The sequence below is a fragment of the Girardinichthys multiradiatus genome, chromosome 19, assembly GCF_021462225.1.
Source record: "Girardinichthys multiradiatus isolate DD_20200921_A chromosome 19, DD_fGirMul_XY1, whole genome shotgun sequence".
NCBI lineage: Eukaryota > Metazoa > Chordata > Actinopteri > Cyprinodontiformes > Goodeidae > Girardinichthys > Girardinichthys multiradiatus.
In genome coordinates this window covers 3140167-3167497 of record NC_061811.1, presented here as the reverse complement: position 1 = coordinate 3167497, position 27331 = coordinate 3140167, and the positions used below count along the sequence as shown (strand labels likewise).

Here is a 27331-nt window from a genome sequence, read left to right as displayed (position 1 = left end):
ATGGATTTCACTGGATGTGTGGAACTGCCATTTATTTGCAGTTGCCTCCAAGTTGGAGTGGTGTTTGTGCACCTGTTTATGTCACTGATCACACTTATGTCATTTCAGTTCAACCTTCCCTGAATAGGAGTAAGAGGGAACTCATCTGTGTGAAGCCACATGACAGTGTGTGGGGATCAGATGTTCCTGACGAATCTAATCATAGATCAACAGGAAATAAGATTTTGCTAAATTTATTCCCATGGTTGGGAGTAGGAAAGAACATGCTTAGATTAGAAACAATAGATTATCGACTGGGACTGTTAATGCAACCACAAAAGCTCTTACAGGACTGTCCACAGAAGTCACAGCTCTTCGAACCGTGGTGTTGCAGAACAGGATGGTTTTGGACCTGCTAACGGCCTCATTTGGGGGAATTGCACTCTCCTGAACGAGACCTGCTGCACCTACATCCTCGATGAGACCAACGGCGAAGATGGACACACAGTGAGCGATGCTATACGCCAATTAAATTAAATTAAATTAAAAGGAGTATGCAGCAGGATGTCCATCCCGCCGAGGAAGCCTTTTTTTCGTGGCTTACTTTTGGACCGTGGTGGCAACTGCCTTTGAAAATCATAACCCCTGTCATCGCTGTGCAATGATATTAAGGATGGTTGGAGGAATTTTTGATACAATGTTGTCCCAGGATTACCAGCTTCTGGACAAGAACCAAGATTATGATGACATTTTGGAGGAGAAATCACTAAACTTAACAATAGTTTAATATTTAATGAAGTGTATGCATAAAGCCTTTTGGAAGTGTAAACATGGATGTGTTATTAAACTAATCAATAATAAACAGGAGGGAATTGTTGGAAAATGTATATAAGTTATCATTGTTTAGTTTAAACTAGGTTTATGTTTTAAGTTCTACTCTAGTTAAGATGATTCCTGTGATTGTTTTTTGTGTGTAAAATGGAGTGGAGAGTTAAGGAATGCGGTCTGGAGTGGATCACTCTCTGGACATGACATGCTCATACCATATATGTGAATGACTACTTTTTATGTTGAAATCTCTGCAAGAATTGGCTGAACCAATTCCCGCTTTTTACTTGTAAGAATGTGAGTTGTAAATAAAAGGCTGATGCAAGGACTTCTCCGTTTGTGAGAAGGAAGTCGCTGTTTGGCAGAGGACTGGCTCACACTTGCAAGTCAAACTTACTTGGTTCACCTTATGTCTTATTCATACACTTGTCTGTAATTATCAGCTTTTTAACTCTAACAGTTGGTCACAGTCTTCACCAAAAAAGATGCTGGGAAATCCAGGAGCTCAGCCACAGTCAATGGAAGTGAGATCCAAAAACTCTTACGGTCAGGTTGCAAAATAGCTTTGTCCAGGTTGTAAAGTGTACAAGTGTACAGAAGTGTACAGAATCCGCCCACACCTAACAGGTACTGTCAGGAAGCAAACACAAACACAAGATGAGCAAAGAGCACAAATAACACAGGCAAGATTGCTCAGGCTAGAGATTACCACGTGGGCAAACACTCAGCCGACGAAGGACTGGCTCCTAAATACTCCTCAGATGGCACACACAATCAGCCGTACATCTGGAACACCTGTGGTGAGAACCAGCAGTGGCTCCAGGATGATCTCTAGTGGCGAAACACAGCAATACTCCCAAGTCACAACAGTACCCCCCCTTAACGACCGCCTCCAGGTGGTCCAGACGAGGTAGAGGGCCGAGAGGCCAGAAAATCCAAGATCAGGGATGGGTCACAAATGAAGGACCGGGGAACCCAGATGTGGTCCTCTGGAACGTAACCCTCCCAATCCACTAAATACTGCCACCCGCGGCCCCGCCGTCGGGAGTCCACAATCCGACCGACAGGGAACACAGGGTGACCCCCAAGGTTCCGAGCAGGAAGAGGGGACTCGGTTGGAGGGCTAAGGACACTAGTCTGGACAGGCTTGATTTGGGAAACATGAAAGGTCGGGTGAATGCGCATAGAAGCGGGTAGGTGCAGGCAGACAACCTGATTATAGAGTTGATAACATAGGGTCCAATGAAACGAGGAGCCAGTTTCTTAGATAAAGACTTCAAAGGTACATCACGGGCAGACAACCATACCTTCTGGCCAGGGAAATATTCAGGCACAAGTACCCTACGACGGTCAGCGTAGCTGCGGTTCTGCTCATTATTGTGTTGCAGGGCAGCAACAGAGTTGGTCCAGATCCTTTGACAGCGAAGGATATGGTGCTGAACAGAGGTTATAGATATTTCTTTTTTGTCTGCAGGAAACAGTGGGGGTTGGTAACCCAGAGACACCTGAAAGGGGGACAGTCCAGTGGCTGCGGAAACATTAGAATTGTAAGCATATTCGATCCATGGCAGATATTCACTCCAGGTGGTTGGGTTGGTTGTGGTATGACATTGGAGCATGGATTCCAGTTCTTGATTCATTCTTTCGGTTTGTCTGTCAGTCTGTGGATGATAGCCAGAGGAGAGAGAAACTTTAGCGTTTAATGCAAGACAAAATTGCTTCCATACCTGTGAGGTGAATTGTGGGCCACGATCAGACAGGATCTTCTGAGGAATGCCATGGAGACAAAACACGTGTCGGACCAGTAACTGAGCCATCTGAAAAGCAGAAGTATGTTTCCTTAGAGCAACTAGATGACATGATTTGGAGAATCAATCCACCACCATCAGAATGGTTGTCATGCCACATGAGGGTGGCAGACCTGTAACAAAGTCCAAGGCAATAGGAGACCAGGGTCGTTTGGATATGGGTAGTGGTTGAAGTAATCCAGCAGGGGGTAGGTGAGAAGGTTTGCTCCGGGCACAGATCGTGCAGGCTCCAACAAATCCTTTGATGTCATTATGCAATGTTGGCCACCAAAACCAACGAGAGATCAGGGCGATGGTACGGGAGGAACCAGGATGTGCGGAGAACTTAGAGGAGTGAAACCAATGAATCAGACGGGAGCGGACAGACAAGGGAACATAGGTCCTGTTAGGGGGACAGTTGGCTGGGCCAGGGTCTGTAAGTGAAGTCTGTGTGATGAGATTATCGGTCTCCCAGGTAATGGAGCCGGTCATAGAGTTGGTAGGTAAAATGGGAACAGGCTCCTCACAGGTTACGTCAGGAGAGTACTGACGGGACAGGGCGTCAGGTTTGACATTTTTTGTTCCAGGATGGTAAGAAATGGTTAGGTTAAATCGTGAGAAGAATAATGACCAACAGGGTTTACGTGGATTTAGCCGTTTAGCTGACTGGAGATAGGAAAGGTTCTTGTGATCAGTCCAGACCAGTACTGGGTGTTCTGTGCCCTCCAGCCAGTGACGCAACTCCTCCAAGGCGAGTTTGATGGCCAGGAGTTCATGATCCCCCACATCATAATTTCTCTTGGTAGGTGATAGTCTGCGGAAATAGAAAGCACATGGATGGAGTTTATTATCTTCACTCGAGTGCTGAGACAACACGGCACCAACTCCAAAATCAGAGGCATCCACTTCCAGGATGAACTGTTTAGATGGATTGGGCTGGAGAAGGATGGGTGCCACAGCGAATCTCTCTTTCAGAGCCACAAAGGCAGAGTTAGCTTCAGGAGTCCACGAAAAAGCAACCTTGGTAGAAGTGAGACTAGTTAGTGGGGCAGCTGTATGACTAAATTATTTTATGAAACGCCGATAAAAGTTTGCAAAGCCAAGAAAACGCTGAAGTTGCTTCTTGGTATCTCGCACGGGCCAATCTAACACAGCCTTAATCTTAGATGGGTCAGAGCAGAGCTGACCACACTTCAAAATGAACCCCAGGAAGAACACAGATGATTTTGAACTCACATTTTTCAGCTTTAACAAACAGTTTTTTTCGAGTAGACAAAGTACAAGACGGACATTGACACAATGCTCAGATAAATCTTTAGACGAAAATGTGGAAAAATCCCGGAGGACATCATTAACCAGGGCCTGAAATACCTCTGGTGCATTGCATAACCCGAATGGCATCACCAAGTACTCGAAATGACCGAAGGGTGTTTTAAATGCTGTTTTCAACTCATCCCCCTGTCTGATGCGTACTAGATGGTAAGCATTGCGCGGATCTAGTTTGGAGAAAACAGTTGCCCCCTGAGCAGGCTCAAAAGCCGCAGACATGAGTGGAAGAGGATATTTATTCTTTATCGTGATAGAATTTAGCCCCTGTCGGTAGTCAATGCAAGGTCGTAAAGAACCATCTTTCCTCCAAAGCCTGGCGTTCAGGACGAGAGATGGGATACAACCTGCTGGAGGGGAGTGGAGCACCTGGAAGCAGGTCAATAGCACAGTCGTAAAGTGGTGTGGTGGCAGAGAAAGGGCTTGCTGTTAACTAAACACTTGGCGTAGATCATGATACTCAGGTGGAACCTCCGAAAGGTCAGTGGAATCTCCTCAGGTGATGTTGGTGTGGAGGTTGGGGGAACAGCAGACTCTAAACAAGTAGAAAGGCAGAATGAAGACCACGAGAGAATACCAGACTTAGTCCAATCGAGGTGGGGATTATGTAGACTCAGCAAACTGAACCCCAAAACAATTGAGGAATGAGAGATAGGAAAGACGTAAAAGGATGTTATCTCCAGATGGTTACCTGAGAGCACAAGTTGCAATGGTTCAGTGCGATGTGTTATGTAAGGCAGTTCCTTTCCATCTAAGGCCTTGGCTCTTAGAGGCAAGGAGAGTTGTACAGTTCTGATTTCAAGTTCCTCCACCAGTGTACTGTCAATGTGATCACGTTCACAACCTGAGTTGACAAGAGCGGTGAGTTCATGTGAAGAATGGGGCAGGAGGATCTTGGCAGGAAGTATTGGGCGGGGACATGTAGGTATTTTGGTATGGTCCGTCAGACTCCCCGTCCTTATCTATGTAGGGGCCATCCATTTTGGTCGCACATTTTGACACACGCAGCTCAACAGACGTTGCAGCTCTGACGTCACTGGGAGCATAAACCGGCTGAGATGCAAAGTTTCATTGCCATTTCCTGCCTGACTCACAGGACAGCGCAACGGAGGCGCATATCTAGAAAGATAAAAGCTCGCAGGCGAACATTTGCTCCACAAGGCCATTCCCGGGAGAGCTTGAAAGCTGGAAATCTGTCTGATAGATTTATTTGCCGATCAAAGACCACGCCGACACCCGGCGCAGGTGGAAACCCACAGAGGTTCTATGTCCAAGGTGATGAGTTTTCCTCCTTGTGTAATGCAGTCGACTAACGGTTCTTCATCTTTTCCCCTCCTGGATGGATGAGAAATTACCGTTTTGTTTTCATAATTTGATCACGGACACGTCATCCCTGCCTCCCCTCCTTTTCACCAGACCTGATCCATCTTCAACCGGTGGAGAGACGAAATCAACATCAAAGTAATTTCGTTCTTGTCATATTAAACCGGATAGATGCATTTAGAGATCTGGGCAGGATGAGGCATAGTTAAGGTGATTTAGGATCACCAGTAGTTAATCTCAGGTATTAACTTGTTGCATGCAATACTGACTGAATTATGTTATGCTGAGCTGTGTTTTGATTTGGTGCGCTGCTGAATTGTGCGTGGTTAATGTTTTGTCCGGCTGATCTCAAATCAGCCAGGAGTTAGAAGTTGGACTTTTAAAAGTTTTTCATTCAAAGCAAATGCGGTATGGGCCTCACCCGACCACTCTTTGTTCCAGTTTTATTGCTGGAGATTTTCCACTGAATTCCCGCCTCAGTTTATGACCTTTGTCAAGATTTGGAGCGATCAGCTGGTTGTCGCTAAAGGGGCGTGGCCCCACCGTTTATCAGCTGGTCGCTGCGATCGAGACATCAACACACCAGGAGGATTTCTTTCCATTTAACCCAAATTACAAATTGTGTCCATAAAAAAACTACTGGTTTGATCTTCATAGACACTAAATGCGCATATGTTTTTCTTTTATTATTATTGTTAGGTAGTCATTGTTATTCCCTTTGTGTAGAATAGTGCTTGTTAGTTAGGTGAAGGTTTTTGGACCAGAATAATGGTATATCAGAATTATTTGACTTCAATAAATCTTCATATATATAATTAAGAGAAGCGTTTGTGTTTATTTCGTGCAAGAGTGATTTATCTGTCAAAACAACGTCGAAGTTCCCCCACCTTCGGTGAAGCAGCTGAATGAACAGTGACAGTTGGTGGTTTTGGTTAATAATTTGTAATTATTAAAGAGCTTTGAGCCCATAAACACAACACCAGAGGACATCTCTGATTTCAATTCGTAAGTAATGATTTTTGGTTAAGAAATTATAATTGTTTTTAAATTATAATTTTAAATGATAATTCTTCATAAATATTAATCAATAATCATAATCCTTACACTGACGGACCCAATCTTTTGGCCGAATCGGACATGAGGCTAGGTAATGCTCAGAGGAACCACAGTAAAGGCAGAGGGTGGCAGTTCGTCTCCTCAGTTTCTCCTCTGGGGTGAGATGAGCACGCCCCATCTGCATAGGTTCTATTTCAGATGACTGGCCAGGAGTGGGTAACATAGGGGTGTTCTTGAAAGTAGAGACAATCGTACTCCTGCCAGCGAAAGAACCTTCGGCACGTGTCTTCCTCCTGTCCCTGAGCCAATTGTCTATTCTAGTAGCCAGGGCTATGAAATCGTTGAGAGCCTCAGGCTCATAAAGTGTGGCTAGTTCATCCTTTAAGGACTCATTTAATGCTTGAAAAAAATGCAGTCTTTAATGCACTGGGGTTCCAGCCAGAAGCGGCTGCAAATGTGTGAAATTCAATAGTAAACTCGGCTACTGTCCTGTGACCCTGTTTCAGGTTCCATAATCGGCGGTATATCCGATCAGTGGAAACTGAAAAAGTCAGTCGAAATTCATCAATGAAATCCTTTTAAGAGCAGCCAAAACATGAAGGATCCTGAAACCTGGCTTCAGCCCATTTTAACGCTTTACCAGTGAGTAAGCCTAAGATGAATGATATCTTAGCTTCTTCTACAAGGAAGGAATGAGGAGAATGGTTAAAAACCAGAAGACACTGCAAAAGAAATCCACCAGAGTCAACCTCACCAGAGAACCTCTCCGGGATAAAGTGACGTCATGAAAGGTAGACGAGTAAGAAATGGATGGTGCAGCAGTGCCACCAGGCGGAGTGGAGGACGTACAGGCATTACGCTGTTCATTTTACAGAAACCTTTGCATTTGTCCAGCCATCTGTTCCAGACATTGATTAGAAAATGTTAGTTGTTCCTGTAAGGATCTGAGCATGGTATTATGCGACTGGACTAGCAGATTCTGGTCGGCAAACAGTTTACTGAGCGGGTCTGCTGGGTCTTGTGGGGCTGAGTGTTCTGTCATATTTTTAGTAATTTGCTTAACGCACATGCAAACACACTCAGGAAACCAGAAAAGGTTAAAGGGTTTATTTTACAGGTTGAATAATTGTGCATTGAAGATCCAGTGGAAGAGGAACAGGTTTCGCAGGTTCTCTGGAGAGAAAGGCTCAGATTAATTCAGAATTTTTCTTTAGAATAATGTCCCAGAAGATCCAAACAATTTGCTTACTTGAGTCGTGTGTTGTAAATACTCCAGAGGGGTTTACCGTTGAGAAAGGGAGTCATTAGTCCAAGGAAGTAATCCAACTAGAAGCGGTTCACAGTTGGTCACAGTCTTCACCAAAACAGATGCTGGGAAATCCAGGAGCTCAGCCACAGTCAATGGAACTGAGATCCAAAAGCTCTTACGGTCAAGTTGCAAAATAGTTTTGTCCAGGTTCCAAGTGTACAGAATGCACCCACACCTCACAGGTACTGTCAGGAAGCAAACACAAGATGAGCAAAGAGCACAAATAACACAGGCTCAATAACTCTGTTTTTGCATTACAGAATATACATATTTACAATGTACAATATACACATATATAAATAAAAAGGTGCATTTGTAACATATGTATGCTGTTGTTTTGTACTTTATTGAATGTTCATCAGAGAAACAGCCTGGGGGAAGAAACTGTCTCTGTGGCGGCTGGTTTTAGTGAACAGTGCTCTGTAGCGCCACCTGAAGGTAAAACTCAGTTTATGTGCAGGGTGTGTGGGGTCTGCAGAGATTTTGGCAGCTCTTTTCTTGACCCTAGACCTGTATAAGTCTTGGATGGAGGGAAGGTCAGTCCTGATGATTCTCTCTGCAGTCCTGATTATTCGTTGCAGTCTGGACCTGTCCTGTTTTGTGGATGAGCCAAACCACACTGAGATGGATGAAGACAGGACAGACTGGATGATGGCAGTGTAGAAGATGACCAACAGCTCCTGTGGAAGGTTGAACTTCTTGAGTTGCCTCAGGAAGTACAGTCTCTGCTGGGCCTTCTTCTGAACAGTGTCTATGTGTGAAGACCATCTCAGGTCCTCAGAGATGGTGGTTCCTAAGAACCTGAAGTGGTCCACGGCCGATACAGTGTTGTTGAGGATGGTGAGGGGGGTGTATGGGGGTGGTGTTCTCCGAAAGTCCACCACCATTTCCACAGTCTTGAGTGGGTTGAGTTCAAGGTAGTTCTGACTGCACCAGTGTACCAGCCGATCCACCTGCTGTCTGTATGCAGACTCATCACCGTCCTGGATCAGTCCAATGACAGTGGTGTTGTCTGCAAACTTAAGGAGTTTCACGGACAAGTCCAATGAGGTGCAGTCATTTGTGTACAGAGAGAAGAGGAGTGGGGATAAAACACATCCCTGGGGGGCACCAGTACGTATTGATCTGGATCGGGAGAAGATGCTCCCCAGTCTCACCTACTGCTGTCGGTCCATCAGGAAGCTGTTGATCCACTGACAAGTGGAGGCTGGGACGTTGAGCTGGGTGAACGTCTGGTGGAGGATGTCTGGTATGATGGTGTTGAAGGCCGAGCTGAAGTCTACAAACAGGATCCTGGCGTACGTCCCTGGGTGGTCGAGGTGTTGCAGGATGAAGTGTAGACCTAAGTTAACAGCATCATCTGCCGACCTGTTTGCTCGGTAAGCAAACTGCAGGAGGTCCAGCAGGGGGCCTGTGATGTCTTTCAGGTGCTTCAACACCAGCCGCTCAAAGGATTTCATGACCACAGACGTCAGGACTACAGGCCTGTAGTCATTTAATCCTAGGATGGTGGGTTTCTTAGGAACCGGGATGATGGTGGATCGTTTGAGGCAGGAGGGGACCTCACATTTCTCCAGTGATTTGTTGAAGATCCTTGTGAAGATTGGAGCAAGTTGATGTGCGCAGGCTTTCAGACATGATGGGGAGACATTACCAGGTCCATCAGCTTTCTTTGTTTTCATGCGCTGAAAGAGCCTGTTTACATCTTCCTCTGAGATCTTTAGTGCAGGTGGAGGATCTGAAGGTAGGGGGGTTGGTTACTTTATGGGAGGAATTTATTCCTGAATGGAACAAATGGAATGGAAATTAAATAAACAAAGGACAAACAAAGAGTTCAAGAAAAAAAAATATGATTTGAAAATGTGTGGTTTAAATAAAAATTGTGAATTAAAATAGAAATATATATATATGATTAATTAATCTGTAATTGAATAAATCTCTTTTTATTATTTTGTTGCATTTAATGGCACACTAATTTATATTTCTACTACTTTTTGTCCCAGTAATTATTGTATTGAGCCATTTATTTATCTATGTATTTATTCTTAATTATGGGAGGATCAGTCCTCCATAACCATGTTCACATCTGTAACATCCTGCCTGCAGTAAGTTTACCTTTCTGTTATTGAATTTTTTTCTACTCACCACGCTGCCTCTGCCTGCCTCTCTGCATTTGGGTCCTACCTCAGGAGCCACCATTTCTGACATGTAAGTCATTTTTAACATGCCTTCTTTAGATAAAATGTAAAAAAACCAGATTTGTTTTCTAAATTAGTGCCTATTTCATATTGTTGTGTTATACTTTGAGAGACACCTATCTCATTTCCCATCAGAAATAAACTTCTTGCTGGACTGCAAAGTGTTTTAAATCATCCATCTTAAAAGTGAGGGAGCGAAATTTAACTCCTGCTCTAAGGGAAATGACACTTGAATGATTTTCTAAATTAGGTCTGATATTGTCATATTGTTACTTATCATATTTAAAAAAAACCTGTGCCTTAAAAAAATGTTTGTGTGGTATCGAAAATGGTATTGAGTATCGAGTATTTTTCTTAGCATTGGTATCGAGTGTGAAAGCGTAGTATCATGATAACCCAAGTAAGTAGACTTTATATCTAGAAATTAATTGCTTCGGGTGTTTTTTTCTTTTAAAATTGTTATGATCAACTAGTGCTCATAATGCATTACAATAATACTTTTAATGTTGTTTCAGAATGTGAAGAGATTATTTTTGATGGAGTCCTTATTTTCAGATAACTCTACCTTAGTTTTATTAATAATGAGTTTAACTAGAGCATGTGCACTGTGTTGTTTGGTAAAGTTTACTTTGCATTCAGTCCGATGCCTTGAATGATAGCTACAGTCACACAACATTCGTATTTTGTATATATTTGAATGCCATTTCCAGTCTTTGCCTATGCTAATAATAATCTCTCCCACGTTTCTTACTTTCTCCCATGTTCCCCCCACAGTTTGATACGAATCCAGTTCCTAAGAATCCAGCAAACTTTTTATATCCCTTCTTCACTTGGCTTCTCTGCTGGCCCAGCTGATCTGCTCTTTATTGTAAAAATCTTCTGAATGAACTAGAAACATATAACCAAATACTGATGTTTTATTGTTTGTGTTCTCTACCAAATGCCACTTTTTAGTACAAGGAAACAAAAGTAAAATCTCACATACACTGTTACTGTGCGAAATGGTACCGGTTTTCAGAACTCTCAGGAGAAGGAAACCAGTCATATCTAACAGATCACTCTAATGCACCAAACACTTCACTAATACCGTGGAATCATTTGCAAATTTGTTACTGGACAATTAATGGGACAGTTTGTATATACTGGCAGTTGCTGAATTTATTTTTTTCCTTGAGACAAAAACAGTGCAGAGAATTTCTTCTAAAATATCTAAATAGTAATGCACAACGTCCTTCACAAACATGCAGAATGAGTCATCTGATAAGTTTCAGGAAAGCATTTTTAAGATGAATGTTGAATCATTTTAGGCATAAAATTTATGCTTAGTTTCTGGTTCAGTTGCATTTTGATGCTATTTTTATCCTGAGCTTGCCCATCCAGTCATCTTATTTGCATTGCTAAGCTTATCAGATGTTTTTTTTTTTTTTCTCAACAAGAGGACGTTTTCCAGACACACTCCCATTCAGGGTCTGACTCCATGGTGTCAGGATGAACTGTACGCTCAACCAGACTATCAACCCCAACTCCTCAGTGCAACTGCACATGTATCCTACTGTCTATTCTTTATTGTTCATTGTGGGTTTTCCAGCCAACTTGTTGTCTCTGCTCATAGCCTGGAAGCTGATGTTGAAGGGGAATAGCATGGCTGTCTATCTCATCGGCCTCTCCATATCGGACCTTCTCTACACAGTTACTCTCCCTCTTTGGATTGGAATGGCCCTGCAGTGGAATCTGTCTGAAGGTCTGTGCAGCGGGATGTATTTGATCATGTACAACAGCTTCTATGCTGGCTCTGGTCTGCTCTGCTGCATCTCTGTCGATCGCTACCTCGCAGTGGTCTACCCTCTCCACTTTCACTGGGTCAGAGAGGTGAGGACGGCAACAGTTTTGAGCGCCGCTGTTTGGATTCTGGAGATTTTTGTCCACATTCTCCTGCTTCAGCACATGGGGGTGCTGGAGTCTTTCAACTACTTGTGCAAACAGCCCGTGCCAATGACACTCACGGATGCCGATGTGGCCCTCGTTCGGGTTGTCCTCAGTTTCCTGTTTCCTGTTTTCATAATGACTTTCTGCTTTCAACAGATCATGCAATCTCTCAGACAGAGCACCTCTATCCTAGCAGAAGAGCGCAGGAAAGTTGGACTCCTGCTGCTGCTCCTCTTGCTCACATATATAGCTTCCTTCTTACCATACCAGACAGTCATGTTTCTCCGGGTCATACTGGAGCCACGGCAGTGCAACTGGGCCCAGAGCTTCACAGATCCATATGTGGTCACAGTAGCCACGACGACCCTGAACAGCACTCTAGATCCCATAATCTACTGTTTAATTAATGAGAGTGCTAAGAGAGAGATTTGGGAAGTTTTGAACAAAGGGAGGAGACATTTTATAAAACAAAAACCACGGATTCAAACAATTTCCTGAATAAATATACTTCTTTTAAACTGTAATTCCATATTTGTTTTGTATCAAATGCAAATCTAGTTATAAATATAAGCAATGTTGTTTTTAGAAAACTAAATCTTTCATGTTTTACTGAAAGTCACAGCCACTGGAATCATCTCTGCATCTCACTGGATGTAATCTGCTGGGTTTCCTTAGATAGAAAAACTTTTTATCCAATTTGAATAAAAAGCTAACTCCGACTGCACTGTTCAATGGTTAGGATTAATTGGAATGTATGAACCTGACTGTTGTGAAGAGCCTTGAAACAACATGTGTTGTGAATTGGTGCTATATAAATAAACTGAATTGAATTGAATTGAATCTATGTTTAGTTTATAGTTAATATATAATAAAAGTTAATAAAATAGTACAGCTTCCCCGCGACCCGCTATGGAATAAGTGGTAGAAAATGACTGACTGACTGACTGACATTTTTTATGCTGCATTGACTTTCCAGAGGTTCTTCCTGTTTAAAACATACCTGGCAAGCAGTCTGTCACACATTTTAACTGTAGATTGTATAGTGTACCTTCAGTGAAACTCAATCTCTTGTCTCAGAAATGTTGTGATTTAGTTTTATTTTTAAGTAACACTGTTTGTAAAATCAGTGGAGGTTCTGTTTTTATTGTTTCTTTGTTGTATGAGTTGGTGGGGTTTCACCAGGTTGGTGTCAGTGGGGGAGTGATGATAGTGCGTTCCCAGCATTGTACCAGTTCACCACTAATAAAAACTAGTTCTAGCTTCAGTTCCTTCAGGTAAAATCTAAATGAATGTTCATAATTCTCCACCTGAACAATCCAAACTGACTTCCTGGTCACAACGTGAACTATTTTGCCTTTATTCCTATTTTTACTCTTTTAATATATTTAGACCATGACTTCATGGGCAAATAAGCACATACTAAATTTGGTTAGAACATTTATAGTTTATTTACATCTGTCACATTTTCAGCTGTTCTCTTTGCTTATTAGATTATAGATTATATTTTAATTTGGCCAAATTCTTTTTTTTTTTTTTTTTTTTTTTTACACTTTTTGTCAGAAAGTTAAATAATTCTAATTTTGATGGAGGAACAACCCATTAAGACTGTTTGTAATGCAGCCACCCTTTAAGCACTACAAGGTTGTTGTTAAAAGTCCTGATTTTGTCTTGGCAGGTCAGCTGATAAACTTCCCTCTCATCTAAAGACACTGCTCCTGTAGCACCACTGCAGCTGTATGTCTCTGCCTGTCTGCACTGTGCCCGAAAGCCCACAGATGGTAATGGTCTCTGTCTGCAGCAGCCTGGGCATGAGCTTTCTGTTTATAGCAAGCAAATAACTACATGTTATCAATAAGCAGTTCACACAGAGGCATTTCATTTCCAAAGCATTGTCTTTGCAGAGGTTTTAACACACCTTTGACCCACCTATTCCAGCTTCAACTCTTCTGGAAGGCTTCCCACAAAACGTAGGTGTTCTGTTTGACTATCCATTCTTCCAAAAGCACATTTGTGAGGCCAGACACTAGGTTTTCTGTCGGATTAAGGTCTGGGCTCTGTGCAGACAAGTCAAATTCCTCCAAACCAAACTCATCAACGTCCTTATGGGCCTTTTCTCATGCACTGGTGATCAGTCACATTGGAACTGAAGGAGGCTTTCCCATACTGTTCTCAGAGTGTCAGGAGAATAAAAGTTTTCGAAATTTTCTCCACCACATTTTTCTCCTGACACAATGTAGTAAAACAGGTTTTTTTTTTCTGCTGAATCCGACTTCATCCGCTGGATTTCCAGGCAGAGAGACATGATTTGCTGCTCCAGAGAGCACGTCTTCTCTGTTTGTTTTCCACCACTGCATTTGACCCTTTGCATCTTGGATGCAGCTGCTCTGCCATGGAATTTGCCGACCTCTACGAACACTGCATCTCAGCATCAGCTGACCTCAGGCTGTGATTTTACATGAACTCCAACTTCATGGCTCAGTTGTTGTCGTTCCCATTCACTTCCATTTTGATAAAATACAACTAACAGTTCCCTGTGGAATATTTAGTAGAGAGTAAACCTTATGACTGGACTTATTACACAGGCCACATCATGGTACCATGCTGGACCTCACTGAGCTCCTGAGAGCAACCCATTTTTCACAATGATTGTAGAAACAATCTGCATGACTGCTGGATTTTATACACCTCTAGACATGGAAGTGACTCAAACACTTGGATTCAATAATTTGGACGTGTGACCCAATACGTCTGGCAGTATTGTGTTGTATTCAACCTGAACCAGGCACAGACACATAGACTGCAGTCACTAAGCTCTTACCATAATGGGCAATATCAAAACTCCTTTTTGCATAAAGACATAAAAGTTTAGTCTAAAATGTTTTGAGTGTACAGCTTTAATATCAAATTCATCATTTAGACAAATGGCATTTTTAAGCTCTATTCTCAAGAACAAGCTAACAGCAATCAGAAAGTGCTTCTTATTTGATGTGTTAATTTTGGAAGGGAATATATTTAAGTGAAAGGTTCCAAGTATCCCAAGGGAACATTTGTGATATTTTTTAATGTTTGAGGGGGCTGCTCCACTTAACGCCCCCTCATGGCACTAGGTTTATGTTTCACTCTTGTTGTGTATAGGGGAGGTTTCCAGGTAGATGGTGTTTTTCAACAGCACCTTGAACTCTCTCCTGAACTTCTACAAAGTTAGTGTCACCAAAAGAAGGGCTACAAATGACAAAGTGGGTCAGCAATCTTTGCTGTCCACATATGCCCACAGCTTGGGACAAATAAAAGGGCTTGTGTGAATATTTTGAGTTGGGGTTCTTTAAAATGATCAGTAATCGTTCCCTTTGAATAGTAGAAAAATTAGCTATTTATTTTAAGCTTGTTAAGAATAATATTTTGCAGTGGTGTAGGTTCACAGTCAAATGTTTAATGCTTGTTCTCACTGACTTTAAAACAACTCAAACAGAAAATGTTCAAATATTCAACTTTAGATTTTGAGAACTTTGACAGTGTACAATTTCTCAACAGACATTTGATGCTATTTTCTCATCGAAAAACATTTGTGTTTCTTTGTGGTGGTACCTTGGTTCTTCCTCCTGGTTCTGTCAAATCTTCCTCAACAGCTGATTTTGCAGATCATCACCAGACCGTATGTCGACCGGAATCATTTTCAAACAACTCTGAGACCTGGAGAACACAGGAACCCACCATCTTAGTTCATAATTCAAAGGTTTTCACCTTTCTTGGTGAAGCTACAGAGGGCTGACAAGTCGCAGCAGATCGGCAGAATGTTGAATCAGTCAGTCTAAACTAATGTCATTGAGAAAACATACTCAAGTATCTTTTTGTACAGTGTTTGCAAAAATCCGGTTTAAAATACACTAAGTAAAAATGTGGCAATTAGTCACAAACTGTTAAAAACAAACTGTCCTTGCTTTTACAACTCTATATTGGTTTTAGGATAGGCCATGTGGATATTTCCAGCCCAACGCAATCTAAATTTAATAAAGGTTCATAGTGAATTAAAGCAAATATCTGTTTGCATTCATGTAATCTTATTTATACCAGTGCACTGTGGCAGTCGGTCCATTTCTACGCTGTTGTCTCCCAGCAAAATTCGAGAAAAAGTAATTTTGTTACTTCTAAGTGTTGTCTTTGTAAAAAATATTGGAATAAGTTTTATTTGCTTTCCCTTTAAACTAATAGATGTGTAATTAATTCATCTCAAAAGTTTTTATCTTTTTGTGAGCTTCTGGTACAGATTTAATCATTCATTTAGATTAACTCTGCCAAACAACTAATTTCTGTTTTTTGTATTATTTGATAAAGTTTAGAGCAGTCCTTATGTTAAACCATCATTTTGAGAAACGAAACCTTGAAATGATGAATACCATAATCATTACAGTGATTTTTATGAAATGAACTTGAAAACATAAATATTCAAGTTAGCTTTTCCACAGGGCGTGGTGCTGGTGGTGTAGGGGGTGAAGCGTTCGACCCATGTACGGAGGCCCTAGTTCTCCACGCAGGCTGTGGTGGGATTGAATCCAAGCCTGTTGATGCACTCCTTTACCCCACTCACACAAAAATTCCTTTCTGGCTACTCTCAAAAAATACTTTGGAAAAAATAACGGTTGGTTGAGCCTAAAAATAACTTTAAAAAACGTTAGCTTTTCCAACAACTGTGTTGTACAGGGTGGGCCATTAATATTTATACACCTTAATAAAATGGGAATGGTTGGTCATATTAACTTCCTGTTTGTGGCACATTAGTATATGTGAGGGGGGAAACTTTTCAAGATGGGTGGTGGCCATGGCGGCCATTTTGAAGTTGGCCATTTTGAATCCAACTTTTGTTTTGTCAACAGGAAGAGGGTCATGTGACACATCAATCCTATTGGGAATTTCACAAGAAAAACAATGGTGTACTTGGTTTTAACATAGTTTTATTCTTTCATGAGTTATTTACAAGTTTCGGACCACTTATAAAATGTGTTCAATGTGCTGCCCATTGTGTTGGATTGTCAATGCAACCCCAAAGATAAAAGTCTAAGGGGGTCAGATCGGGAGACCTTGGGGGCCATTCAACTGCCCCACGACAACCAATCCACTTTCCAGGAAACTGTTCATCTAGGAATGCTCGGACCTGACACCCATAATGTGGCGGTGCACCACCTTGCTGGAAAAACTCAGGGAACATGCCAGCTTCAGTGCATAAAGAGGGAAACACATCATGATGTAGCAATTTCGCATATCCAGTGGCCTTGAGGTTTCCATTGATGAAGAATGGCCGCACTATCTTTGTTAACCTCGGCGACATGTCAAAAGCTGTAAACAAAGAGATACTTGTAAATAACTCATGAAAGAATAAAGTTATGTTAAAACCAAGCACACCATTGTTTTTCTTGTGAAATTCCAAATAGGTTTGATGTGTCACATGACCCTCTTCCTATTGAAAAAACAAAAGTTGGATTCAAAATGGCCGACTTCAAAATGGCCGCCATGGCCACCACCCATCTTGAAAAGTTTCCCCCCTCACATATACTAATGTCCCACAAACAGGAAGTTAATATGACCAACCATTCCCATTTTATTAAGGTGTATCCATATCCATTCATTTGATTCAGGTTTTTGGAGAAGGCATGATGCAAAATAGTCTCTCAGGGACTGCAATTGGGAACCACTAGATTAACTGATGCATTTGCTTCCCTTTAAGAAAATACACGAGCAATTGCATTGCTCAGAAAAAGGAACCTTTACTAATCAGAGTATAATTTCAAGTAAGCTAAACCTCTGGAATATTGATCTCGTCAGTTAAGTAATAGAGGGGTTGTTAATAAGTGTCAGCTGTTTGGGTGTTAATGAAAGTAACAGCTTGTTGGTACCCCAGCCATGAAGTGAAACATGCATGAACATGGACTCTGAACTGAACACAAAAGCTTGTATGAACCTTAGCTCCTTTTATTGATGGTATTTTAAAGGTGCATGTTTGACTTTAAAGGAGTGGTAACAAGCTACATCCCTTTTGGTTAGCTGAAAGTACTAACGGCTAAAGCTAAACACGTGACTCACCTCCATCTTACGAATTCATTAAAAATCATTTATCCAGAAAGGTTTGGTTCTTATTCAAAATATTTCCTTAAATATTATTGTACTAAGAAAAAAGGCAGCTAATTAAACGCCATTGATAATTACTCATCCAGAAGGTTGGTTTTATTCAGCAAATCATTCCTTAAATATTATTTCATTAAAATGATGTTTTATCTGATCTTACATGGTAAATGATTGTTTAAAGATATACCAATTATTGCCTAAGTTAGTTCCCCAACTAACTTAACTTCATCTCCAGATTCCTCAAGATAATCCTTGGTTCTCAAACATAAATAGCGTTGAATGGTAATGTTGCATCACACATCTGTTTGTAAACATCTTGATTGATGCAAACACTCAAGCGTATTTCTGAACTCAAAATGTTCGTCTTTATTGAACAAAGCCCAAAGTCACGTGGTTTCATGTTGTGACCCAATGAAATCTGCCTGCTGTTCATTTGTTCTGTCATGGCCTTTCAACCAATCAATGACTGAGACATAAAGCGATCTCCTGCTGACTCTTGAGTGAAGATATGACAGCCGCCTAAATAAGTTCTGCTGTTTTACTTCTCAAGAATTTGTATTTCTTTCTGTTTTTGCACATTATGAGTGTACAGACTGATGTAACAGTCAAAAAATGTTCTTGTTTTTTTATATTATGCTTCAAATAGTCCAGACTTTACTGTGATCTATCAAGAAGGTCTCTGGAACACTGGTTCTTCAGGTTTTAATGTTTTTTAAGGGGAGCCTAAATGCTGGTAGAACCTAAGCAGTCTCTTGATAAGTGATCTATTTTAATTAATATAAACAGGTTCAGAACAGGGATTAAAAGCAGCCATGGACTTTCTCCAGAATAAAGCCACTAATCAGATGTATACTAACAGCTAGTACTTATATCAGTTTATCAAAATACATTAAAGATTTCGAAGTTCTTTTGAAAATTTCATTTTGCTTCATTTAAGTTCCTCTGCTCTTTGAATTAGCCACTTTCTCGCCTTCATTTTCATTACAATGTTTTATCTCTGGATCTAATTTAATCTGGCATATCTTTACAGGTAAACACTCTGTAGATGCAGGAATAAACTAAAGTCAAATATACATACTCTGCAAGGACAGATATTTGTTCCCTCTCGGCAAACACGGGCCAAGACCCAGCAGACTCCCCCACAGGCTGATCCAAACTTTAGGCATTTTCACACAAAAACATCATAGAAGAATCTGATGACATTCAGCTCTCAGTTTCCTCCACAACTGATGGAAGCCATATGTGACAACTGTTGGAGCAGCAAACACAACATTAATGCTCTTACATAATTAAGTGGAATTATGGGAAAATGCTTTAGCTTCTAAAGCACTTTCTGGTAATAATAGACATAGTGTAATATAAAGTAGTAAATAAAAAGATAAAGCAACTTTATGCTTATCAGACTCCATTTTGAAACTTGTCTTGTGACTGAGAAACAAAACATCCAGCATTTGTCAGTTGAAACCAGATATTTACATACTCATAAAAAGACAGAACTTTTATTTTTATTTTGAATGTCCATCATTAAATCAGACTAAAGTTTCCTGCTTTAGGTCAGTTAAACACAAGTATTTCAATAAGCTGAATGGCAGAATGACAGATTTTATAAATTTATTTTTGTTAATTTTGTTTTAAAAAAATCTAAAGAACGCTGAGATCGTTATGCCATTAACACTAGAACTCCCAGGGCCGTTAATTTGACGGTTTTGAAAGTCTGACATGCCATAACTCTGGTTTATTAAAACTCTTATCTTCCTGACATCCTGACTTTTTCTAAACCTTTGTCTTGTGTATTCCTATGTCTCTATTTAAAAAAATAACAAAGTAAATAAAAGATCTAAGTATTTCTACCTCTAACTACCACAGCCAGTATTTTGACGGCCTTATTATTTACATTGATATTTTTATCCCGAGGCTGAGTATATGCGCGAGCGTTGCCTAGCAACCGCCACTCTAGAACGCAGTCTGAGAAGGAGATTGTTGACGTCCTACAAATGGCTTCTAGAAGGATATTTTCTGCTCAAGAGGCATTGGAAATTCTTCAAAAATTACATGATTGTGATTTTGGTGTCGAGAGGGATTCTGACGGCTCTTGGTCCGCATTCAGTTCCAGTGACAGCGGGTCAGAGAGTGAACCATGCCCGGCTAAAAAACACGAGTCGTCCCATTAGCAGGAGGTTGTGGCGCATTATTTCAAGGTAGTAAAAGCCTAGCCTAGGTAACGATTTTATAATTTTAGGCTATAGTTTATAGATTAGCAAACTAATAATCTATAAACTACAGCAACAGTGCCCCAATCAGCGTAACATGGAGCTGTCCAGCTTTTGGTCAGATTAGTAATGTCATAATGTTAACTGCCGACCTGACCCACATGCAGAGAACAACCAGAAACAGATGAGATTAGTGAATGTTTATTTAAACAAATGATCCTGGGAACGGGAAACAACCAGAACTGATCGTGCAGCTTACAGGTAAGCGTAGGGAAACCCGCCGGGGGGAATGGTCATAGATCCAGTGGTGTAAGGGAGAGTGGCTCGCCTTGACCGCCGTGTTCGTTGAGACGGGGCCGACAGAAGGTGCTGGGAGAGCGGACAGGATTCGCTTCGCTGGTTGCTCACAGAAGAGTCAGCCTGAAGGTTCAATTCGGGACTCAGTTCAGACCGATTCTTTAAATCAACTCCGTCAGATCCAGAGGTAAGGCACCTGGGAGTGTCAGGACAGGCAAAATCAGTGCGTGTTTACAGAAAATTTCAGAAATAACTTTCAAACTACGAGAGTAGATTTCAGGGGAGGCCAGTAGCTGTACCGCAAGGGCAAAAAGCTCAGGCAACGAAGTGCAGGCGCGGCCTCTTCATATACTGCCCAGTTGATAAGCCTGATGAGCTACACCTGTCCCTTCTCCAGCACCTCCAGGCAACGGCACCTGGCGGTAAAATGGTTAGGTGCAGGCAGACACACCACGGATTCTGACCAGTAATGCTTTTTATTTTTTTTTTTTATGTAACCGCTACTCTGTATTATTTTTCAGTACTATTTATAAATAATAAAACATAATAGGTTTTGATCAAATACTATTATTAATTCTTTTCAAAACCATAATTTTATAGCGTGCAAGAAAACCTTTAGCATTCTGAGCGCACATAATGCGATGACGTCATCACCGCCTTAGTATCCAGAATGCTCGCCGTCAAATTGACAGGCTTGGGAGTTCTAGTGTTAAATAAGTGGGGAAAGCCCAGATAATGATGTAATGGCTTTGTAAGCTTCTAAATCCACAACACGGAGTTAAACAGAGACAAACCTCAAGCACACTACTTCCTTGTGTGAGATCATGAGAAAAATAAAAATACAGTAAATCAGCCATAAGTTTGGTTAATGTTTGACTTAAAATTCCAGATACCTGAATGTTCCAGGTTCATCTGTTCGAACAGTAATACAAAACTATAAACATCATGGGACTGTCCAGCCATCATCCTGTTAGGTAAGGAGATGGGTTCTGTGCCCCAGAGATGAAGTGGTTTTGGTGAGAAGAGAGTCAAAGTTACCCTACTGAAGCAAATCCTTGGCTGAAGGGCCGCTCAGTGAGGAAGAAACAATTACTGCGAAAGTAACATTTGCAAATACAGTCCTGAAAACTTCTGAACTTGAAGAACATTTAAAAACATTAACAGCGGACGTTTGGACAGACGTTTGGACAGACAGACAGACGAAGCTGAAATGACATACAGTATGTGGGTTCTGGCTGACCTAAAGTAAAGATTTGGTTTTAAATAATAAAGAGGAAAACAATAAATTCATGGACTAGGGAAAATTACAGACAGCCATACATAAAGACATTATTTCATAGTACAAGCAGATTTCATGTGAGGCAGAAAGGTATAATTTATATGTAGAGCTCATTACATGAAAGCATGTTGACAGGTCTGGTAAGCAGGAAAAGAAATAACAGATAAAAGTTGTCCTAGTTGGGCCAATAGACAAAAGCGAAGATGAAAGGAAAAGCTGTGAAACTGGAGCAGGAGGATTGAGGAACACAGAAAATCCTATCTTAACTCGTCCTTCAACAATCGAGTTGCATACCTAAGTCTCACGGTGGTTTGTAAAGTTGCAACCACAGGTGATAAGCAACTCTTTACTTTCACAACATTGGTCTTTAGCTTATCTGCTAGGTATGCTGTGCTGTATTTCATCTTGGTTCTCACCGCCTGTAACTCTTTGCTGATTAGGTCAAAATTGCAGTTTCATCAGCACAACCCATATTCTTAAGTCTTCTGCTTAAGTGACAAATGCATTTCCTTAGAAAAGTGGCCCCATTTAAACAGGCTTTCCAAGAACTATTGTTGCAAGGAACAAAGAACTGACCAAACACTTTTCCTGCTTCTCTGCCTGCAGTCAATGAATTGGTTGAGAAGAAAAGACAAACACTGGCCAGTATGAGGAGGGGGGCGGAAGGACTGTTCACATCAGATGTCAGCTTAGCATCGGATTCCTTTCTAAAAAAAGGCCAGTCCTTTTCAAACAGTAGATGCAGGCATCGGTACCGCAGGAGGGTTCTTCTCCTTTTTTTCATCAGGAGAAATTGCTCTTTCCACCGTGAGGTATGCAAGTGATTTATATTTCATTGCTATTTTTTGCTTTCGTTTAATATTGTGGAACATTCTAAATTAGGAAATTACCACAGAGATGCAAGAACAACAGAATCTTTTTTAAGGTTTGGTTGCTTTAGTTGCTTCACCATGTCAGGCTCTATGCCTACTAATGTGCTTATCTCAACATATATACGCTACTGTCTTTATTCTTTGCTTGCCTAGAACCTGATTTTTTTTTAAATTGATTTTCATTGAAAGTCAAAGATTTTTCCTTTGGATACTATTGAGTCATTTTCAGTCCAGTCCTTTTACCTGACCAAGCCAACTTACTGTGTAAAGAACATTATATGGAACTAAATACTGTTTTATCTGTGTTCCATTTTTATCTTTTATTTTCTTTTTGTAGATTTGGCTAGAAGGAGAAAAAGTGGAAAAGGTTTTTGAAAGAACAAAACAACGTCTGGCTCCACTGAGCAAAAATATTAATATCCCGAGTGATTCAAGACTTTTGCACCATACTGGGGACATATCAATGAAATTTAGTAGTAAAGACGGAACATTGAAGGGAAACCTAATGCTGGTAGAAATAGACATATTGACATATTTAGAAACACCTTTTGATGTTGGCGACTTATTACAACAGTTTTATTCTTTTTAAATATCCATTGTCATTCATTGTCTGTACCTGTTCATCCATCCACGGTAGCCAGTCTAGGGTCACCAGTCCATCACCGGGCAACACAGAGCCAAACAGGACAGAAAACCATGCGCACATACACATCCTCCTTAGGACAATTTAGAAAGACCAATAAACCTAACATTTTTTTGAACTTTGAGAGAAAGATGGAGCATCCTGAGGGAATCCACGCATGTACAGGAACAACAAACTCCATGCAGAAACCCCAGACCTTCTTGCTGCAAGGCAACAGTGCTTCCAACTGCTCTACCCAAAAGCCACATAAACATTTTAAAAGATGGGGATGTGTTTCTCTTATTTATTGGACTAACTTTTGGTTAACTGGGAGCATATATGCAAAATTTAGAAAATGTGAAAGTTTGAGGAGAAAAGCTTAGTTTCATGTTGTTTACTAATGTTTTTTTCTTTTCCTTTCTTCTTTTCTGCAGAATGCCTGCTAATATTAGCTATATGCCTGAAGACCAAAGCAAAACAAATATCCATAATTGCTCATATGGATCTGTCAACTGGACCTACACTTTAGTCCCAGTGTATGTCATGTCCATCTCAGTGCTGGGAATTGCACTGAACATCTTTGTTCTGATGGTTTTCATCCTCCACAAGAAGCCCTGCACCGTGGCTGAGATCTACCTGACCAACCTGGCAGCTGCTGACCTGGTTCTGGTCTCCTTTTTGCCCTTCTGGGCTGTCAGTGCTTGGAATAAGCATAAGTGGATTTTTGGTCGTGCCTTATGCAAAATGGTCAACGTGGGCATTCTGATGAACGTCTACTGCAGCATCTACTTCCTGGTTTTGGTCAGCATAGATCGGTATTTGGCTCTGGTCCACCCGCTGTCCCATGAAACAATGCGTCGGCCAAAATTTGCTAAAATTGGTTGCGTCCTGGTTTGGATTCTGGGGTTCCTTCTTAGTATTCCAAAACTTATCATCAGGGAATTGGCACCTCATGGAAATATTACAAAATGTAGTGAAAATGATACAAATATACGTCTCGTAAATGAGTTGATGATTTCTGTGTTTGCATTCTTCATTCCCATTTTTATTGTCATCTTCTGCACTGTCAAGATTCTCAAAACTCTGAGAGGCAGGTCTAAGAAAAGAGCTAAGACAAAGAAAATGGATCACAAGGCTACCATTTTGGTTCTGGCCGTCCTGCTGGCGTTTCTGATCTGTTGGGTTCCATTCCATCTCCTCAAGATACCAGCCATGCTCAGTTATGTTGGTATTCTGACAGGCTGTAGCTCTGAACATATTCTGTACTTCTGTGGGCAGATCTTCACCTACTTGGCGTTCTCAAACAGTGTTCTCAACCCCATTCTCTATGTCATTGCTGGAACAAACTTCAGGGATAAAGTTAAGGAGCTCTTTAGACAGTGGGACCAAAAACGGAGTGCAACCATAAGTCTAACATCTGCAAGTACAAAGAAGTTTTCAAGAAGTCTTCCCAAGAATGTGTCCCAACATACTATTATTAACTAGGATACAAGTATACATGTTTTTTTTTTTGTATCACAAAACATTTATTTAGAGAGAGGAGATATCTGAACACCCACCATGATGTGGAGGTATAAGACAGCTATTTTTCTTTATCTGTGTAGAAGGTAGCAGGGTTCAAGTAAAGGCAAGTCATCCAGTGACCCACAGGTGGATCTTTTTTTAACATAGCGAGGGGTCCCATTTCAGATCTGGCCAATGGTTCAGTAAGTAAACTAGGAAACAGGAAATGGGGAAAACAATTTCATCTTGTTCCTGTTAAAGCTATAACTTATTACAAGCAGATGCCAACATTAAAATATGGGAGAGTTTTTACTTGTCCCAAATTAAATGTGCAACAAGAGGAGAATTAAGGAGAATTTTACGCATGTATCAGGATTAGAGTTCAGGGTGTGGTTATTTTCCAGTCCAGTTCTTGGTTTTTTGATCCCATTTATTTGTTAATACATCTCTGTAGGATGTGGTGTGACAATTTTTTATAGTGGAAGTGCTTTCAGAATAATTCAATAATAACCCTGATACATAATTAAACCGCATTACCACAAGTTTTATATCACAGAAATAATGGACTAAAATCAAGATAATGGAAGCAATCTACAAAGCAGATGGAAGCAGACTTATGGTTTCTGTAACAGTTTAATGGCTCCAAGTGTCACTTCTGTATATTTGCTGGTCTGTTATGGGGCTTTAGGTCTTTCTTTCTGGTGATGTAGCTTCACAAATATAATCTTGTAATCTAAGACTGTTGTTGACTGTAGTAATCTGCATGCAGTATGGCAACATTGATACTTTTAGCTCCAGAATGACATGATTTAATCTTCTAATCTAAATGTCTTCCAAGCTGTTTCTTTGTTTTCACTTTCTATACTTTAATCATCATTTAGTTACATATGAACACTATCTCAGGGTCATGCTACTGTTATAACACTGTTATAATGTGATTAAACTAACAGGCGTATAAATGAATGGAAGGTGACAGACAAGTATGAAGAAAGGAAATGACAGATAAATGTGGAACAACAGCTAAAACTGACCAGGAAGAAACACTGAGGAAACAGAGCTAAAAACTAAAAACACAGGGCACTTCAAAAATAAAAACCAGAACAAAGACATCAACTCTTTCATTTTCTGACTGAAACAAGCTCTGTCCCTCACAGTGCACGACTTACTGCTGTTCTTCCTAATGATTGTTTTTCAGCACACTGAAATGTAATACTGTAATGAAGAAGGAAGTAAACTGCATGTTGCCATACAGTTTTCTGCATAAGTAGGCAATGCTAACAAACTATATTGAGTGTTTTAAACAATGCTGAGGCTGTAGAAATCACAACAGAAGCATTGTTTTGTCTTTTTTATGTTTTTCTTAAAAAAAAAAAAGACTTCTGTTGTTTCATATAGTTAAATTATGTTTCAGTTCCACATTAAAAATGTAAAAATACATTTTTAAATTCAGACAAAAAACAATTAAATACATATGTTTTGTGTTGGATTTTTATATTGAGTCTGCCAAATATTTTTCAATCTGACTTTTTAATTTTGGTGTTTTTTGTTGAATAGGAGGATTGAAAATTAGCATAGAATCCCTGCAAAATGTTGTATTCATAGGTTGTTTTTGGGATTTCCTCATCGGATTATTTTCCCCTGAGACAGAATCCTTCATGGTTGAGCATTTGCCGGTACTGAGTCTCAACCCCATCATACATCCCATTTAACAAAATTTGTGACATGTCACTGATTTCAATCCTGTAGACTCACAATAAGAAACACAAAATGCGATTACAAAAGTTACACAATGGATATTTATTTGTTTGGCACTCAGACCCCAGAGGAAGACATGAATGCTGATAATGCATGAACTGATGAACGTCTTAGGATTAGAACTGTCTTTCCCCAAAAGGTCGAGGCCAAACTGAGGCTGAAATGTAATAGAATGGTTAAAAGATGACAGCAGGAGAGGAAAAGTAAATTGCCGGAAATACCGGGCTATGAAGTAGATATAGAATGATGGGCAAGAGAAGCGAGTTAGATATAGAAAGAGCAGCGTAGGTATGTATGTAATGGGCCTCGAAGGCATGAAAATGATGAATGGATGCACGTGGTGAATGGAACATGAGCCCCGTAGGTGGGGTAGGAGAGAGCCCCAAAATAAATAAAAGAAACATGAAAAACAATGAATGAATGCTGGAGAGTGTGCCTTCGTAAGCGTTCTCTTGTGAAGCTTGCGTGTAGTGAGAGCTTCGAAGCATGCAGAGGTGCTACAGCGTGTGGAACGTGCAAAAGATGAGTGGGCTGCTTGAAATGAATAAGACTTTACCCTGGAAGTTGAACCTGCTGGGAGGAGAATGAAAGCTGACGAGGAGGTAAGAGAATGAATGAAAGGGATTGAAGATGCTGACAAAAACTTTGGGAAACAGAAAATTAATGAGTTAAATCAAACCTGAGATGATAAAACGATTTAATAGGCCATCCATCACCAGTAATTGCATGAAATCCTACTTAGGATCTCAGAGACTGTTGAGCTGAAAACGAAAAGGAAGTCTGAACATATGCATATGATGGAAGATCAGAGGCCAGTTGTTGAAAGGAATCTGTAGAGATTCCTTGGGTAGATGCAGTAATTGCAGCCCCAATTTAAGTGAAAGGCTAGAAAATTGACTAGGCCAAGTTGCATGAATAGAGTCTGTCTAAAATGTGAGAAAACA

At 40.6% G+C, this 27331-nt stretch overlaps 2 protein-coding genes across 3 annotated transcripts; both read left to right on the top strand.

The window, feature by feature from the left end:
* The first annotated feature begins 10903 nt into the window (after positions 1-10903).
* Positions 10904-12499, top strand: LOC124855926 (psychosine receptor-like). The gene has a single exon (XM_047346081.1). The coding sequence runs from the start codon at positions 11295-11297 to the stop codon at positions 12228-12230; it is 936 nt and encodes a 311-aa protein (XP_047202037.1). The 5' UTR covers positions 10904-11294; the 3' UTR covers positions 12231-12499.
* Positions 12500-19989: 7490 nt separating this feature from the next.
* LOC124855102 (B2 bradykinin receptor-like) lies at positions 19990-26124 on the top strand. 2 transcript variants are annotated; one of them, XM_047344659.1, is made up of 3 exons: positions 19990-20047; positions 22242-22447; positions 23564-26124. In XM_047344659.1, exon 3 carries the CDS (start codon positions 23565-23567, stop codon positions 24612-24614), a length of 1050 nt encoding a protein of 349 aa, XP_047200615.1. In that variant the 5' UTR covers positions 19990-20047; positions 22242-22447; position 23564; the 3' UTR covers positions 24615-26124. The 2 variants fall into 2 exon arrangements, with proteins under 2 accessions (XP_047200615.1, XP_047200616.1); XM_047344660.1 differs by lacking the exon at positions 19990-20047 and adding an exon at positions 20306-20543.
* The last annotated feature ends 1207 nt before the right edge of the window (positions 26125-27331 follow it).